The following is a 2,500-nucleotide window of genomic DNA, read 5'->3' as shown; positions in this document are numbered from 1 at the left end:
AGTAGTTGGAAAATCAGGGGTACCAACAATTTCCTAGCGTAACAGCTATATATAAAAAAGTATCGTTGTTTGTGTAAGAATGTTTAGCATCATTTTCTAACAATAGTTTTCTGTGTAGCTGTACTTATAGGTTGAGTACAGTAATACACATCAATACCCCCCCCCCCCCCCCCAAGCTGCAACATAGGTGTACGCATGCACATCAGTGAATAAACAAACGTGAATGCACTCCCACCCTAATCATAGGTTCATTGTTGATTAACACAAAAAGGCGCTTTTAGTATTGGCCAGATTATTATTTTTTACCAACATCACGTCGAATAATCTGGTAAATTCTAAAATGTTTTTCCTTTATATACCATATACACAATGCATGAGAAAATCATTGGTATTTCAACTAAATTCAAGATCTGAAGGAGACCACAGTCAATATTGGCAATGCAACAGACCTACTACATGTATTCATTTATTTTCTAGCATTCGATGCTTCTTAGTATTTCCTCATTGTACCCAGACTTGTCCCATCCCACCGTTCCCGTTTATTAATTCCGTCCGTTTCTTTTTGTAATCTCTGCTCTTGTTTCCGATTGACTGGTTTTAGCATGATTAGTTTATTTCTCATGTGTTTAATGTTATTTCTAATATTTTGTTCATTGTATGAAAACACTTGTGAATACGTTCGTTTATAATTATCGTATTCCAAGTGATCGATATATTTTGACACAGTATGGAAGTGCAATGTATAAAGTTTAGTTCAATTTGAATTGTGAGGATTCACCGATGCCATAGGTAGAAGAGTTTAGGATAGATACAAAATCTTAAATAATAATTTATTATCAAAATGTTGACATAGTCATTTAGAAGCACTTGCGGTGGACGATGCCGGGGCCAGACTCATCGTACTCATCCTTGGTGATCCACATGGACTGGAAGGTGGACAGAGAAGACAGGATGGAACCACCGATCCAGACGGAGTATTTACGCTCAGGAGGAGCAATGATCTTGATCTTGATGGTGGAAGGAGCAAGAGAAGTGATTTCCTTCTGCATGCGGTCAGCAATACCAGGGTACATGGTGGTACCACCAGACATGACAATGTTGGCGAACAGGTCCTTCCTGATGTCAATGTCGCACCTCATGATGGAGCCGTAAACAGTTTCCTGAACACCAGCAGATTCCATACCAAGGAAGGAAGGCTGGAACAGAGCCTCGGGAGCACGGAAACGCTCGTTACCGATGGTGATAACCTGACCGTCGGGAAGCTCATAGGACTTGTCCAAGGAGGAGGAAGCAGCAGCAACGTTCATCTCACTCTCGAAGTCAAGGGCAATGTAGCAAAGCTTCTCCTTGATGTCACGAACGATTTCACGTTCAGCGGTGGTGGTGAAGGAATAGCCACGCTCAGTCATGATCTTCATGAGGTAGTGGGTAAGGTCACGACCAGCCAAGTCGAGACGAAGGATAGCATGAGGAAGAGCGAAACCTTCATAGACGGGGACAAAGTGAGTCACACCGTCACCAGAGTCGCAAACCTGACCAGTGGTACGACCGGAGGCGTAGAGGGAGAGCACGGCCTGGATGGTAATGTAAGTGGCAGGCACGCTGAAGGACTCGAACATGATCTGAGTCATCTTCTCACGGTTGGCCTTGGGGTTGAGGGGAGCCTCAGTGAGGAGAGTGGGGCACTCCTCAGGGGCAACACGGAGCTCATTGTAGAAGGTGTGGTACCAGATCTTCTCCATGTCATCCCAGTTGGTGATGATACCATGCTCAATGGGGTACTTGAGGGTGAGGATACCACGCTTGCTCTGAGCCTCATCACCGACGTAGGCGTCCTTCTGACCCATACCGACCATCACACCCTGGTGACGGGCACGGCCGACGATGGAGGGGAAGACGGCACGAGGGGCGTCGTCTCCGGCGAAACCGGCCTTGACCATACCGGAGCCATTGTCAACCACAAGGGCAGTCGCGTCCTCGTCGTCACACATGGTGGTGGTTGTTTATGGATGCAGAAGTATCCTATGGGAGAAACACACAATGTGAGTCATATATTTTATATATGGATATACGTACTGCAAACTAAAGTAAATTTTACAATAAAAATACATTTTGTAAAGGTTTATATACTAGATGAATGTGTGTATATGCACATATATGTGTGTAACTGTGTGTGTATATGCATGTTCATGTTTAAATACACTCACATACGTACACACACATATATCCAAAACATACATTCTTTATACATCTACATTTGCTACTTTACTAACAGAATGACACACAACTCAACGGAAATTCAAATAGAGAGACATAAATTTATACTCTACATATGCACATTTTTATTCTCCATATATAGATACATACATATTGATCGATTGATTGATTGGTATGTGAATAACCGAAAATATGATTTTCATAGATAAGGGTTTATGTACGTTCATGATTATTTTGTAAGGACATGTAAAAGGCACATACACGTCTAGAATGAAAAGGCACA

General features: G+C 42.7%; 1 protein-coding gene across 1 annotated transcript in view; it reads right to left on the bottom strand.

The window, feature by feature from the left end:
• Nucleotides 1–818: 818 nt before the first annotated feature.
• Nucleotides 819–2,500, bottom strand: part of LOC119597670 (actin-like) — a 1,849-nt gene continuing 167 nt past the window's right edge. The window contains exon 2 of the mRNA XM_037947268.1: nt 819–2,022. Within this exon, the coding sequence (XP_037803196.1) occupies nt 858–1,991 (1,134 nt within the window). The 5' untranslated portion in view covers nt 1,992–2,022 and the 3' untranslated portion in view covers nt 819–857. The remainder of the gene's footprint in view (nt 2,023–2,500) is intronic.

Source organism: Penaeus monodon, chromosome 39 (assembly GCF_015228065.2).
Source record: "Penaeus monodon isolate SGIC_2016 chromosome 39, NSTDA_Pmon_1, whole genome shotgun sequence".
Classification (NCBI taxonomy): Eukaryota; Metazoa; Arthropoda; class Malacostraca; order Decapoda; family Penaeidae; genus Penaeus; species Penaeus monodon.
The sequence above is the reverse complement of the archived record's forward strand: the minus strand, read 5'-3'. Positions and strand labels throughout refer to the sequence as shown.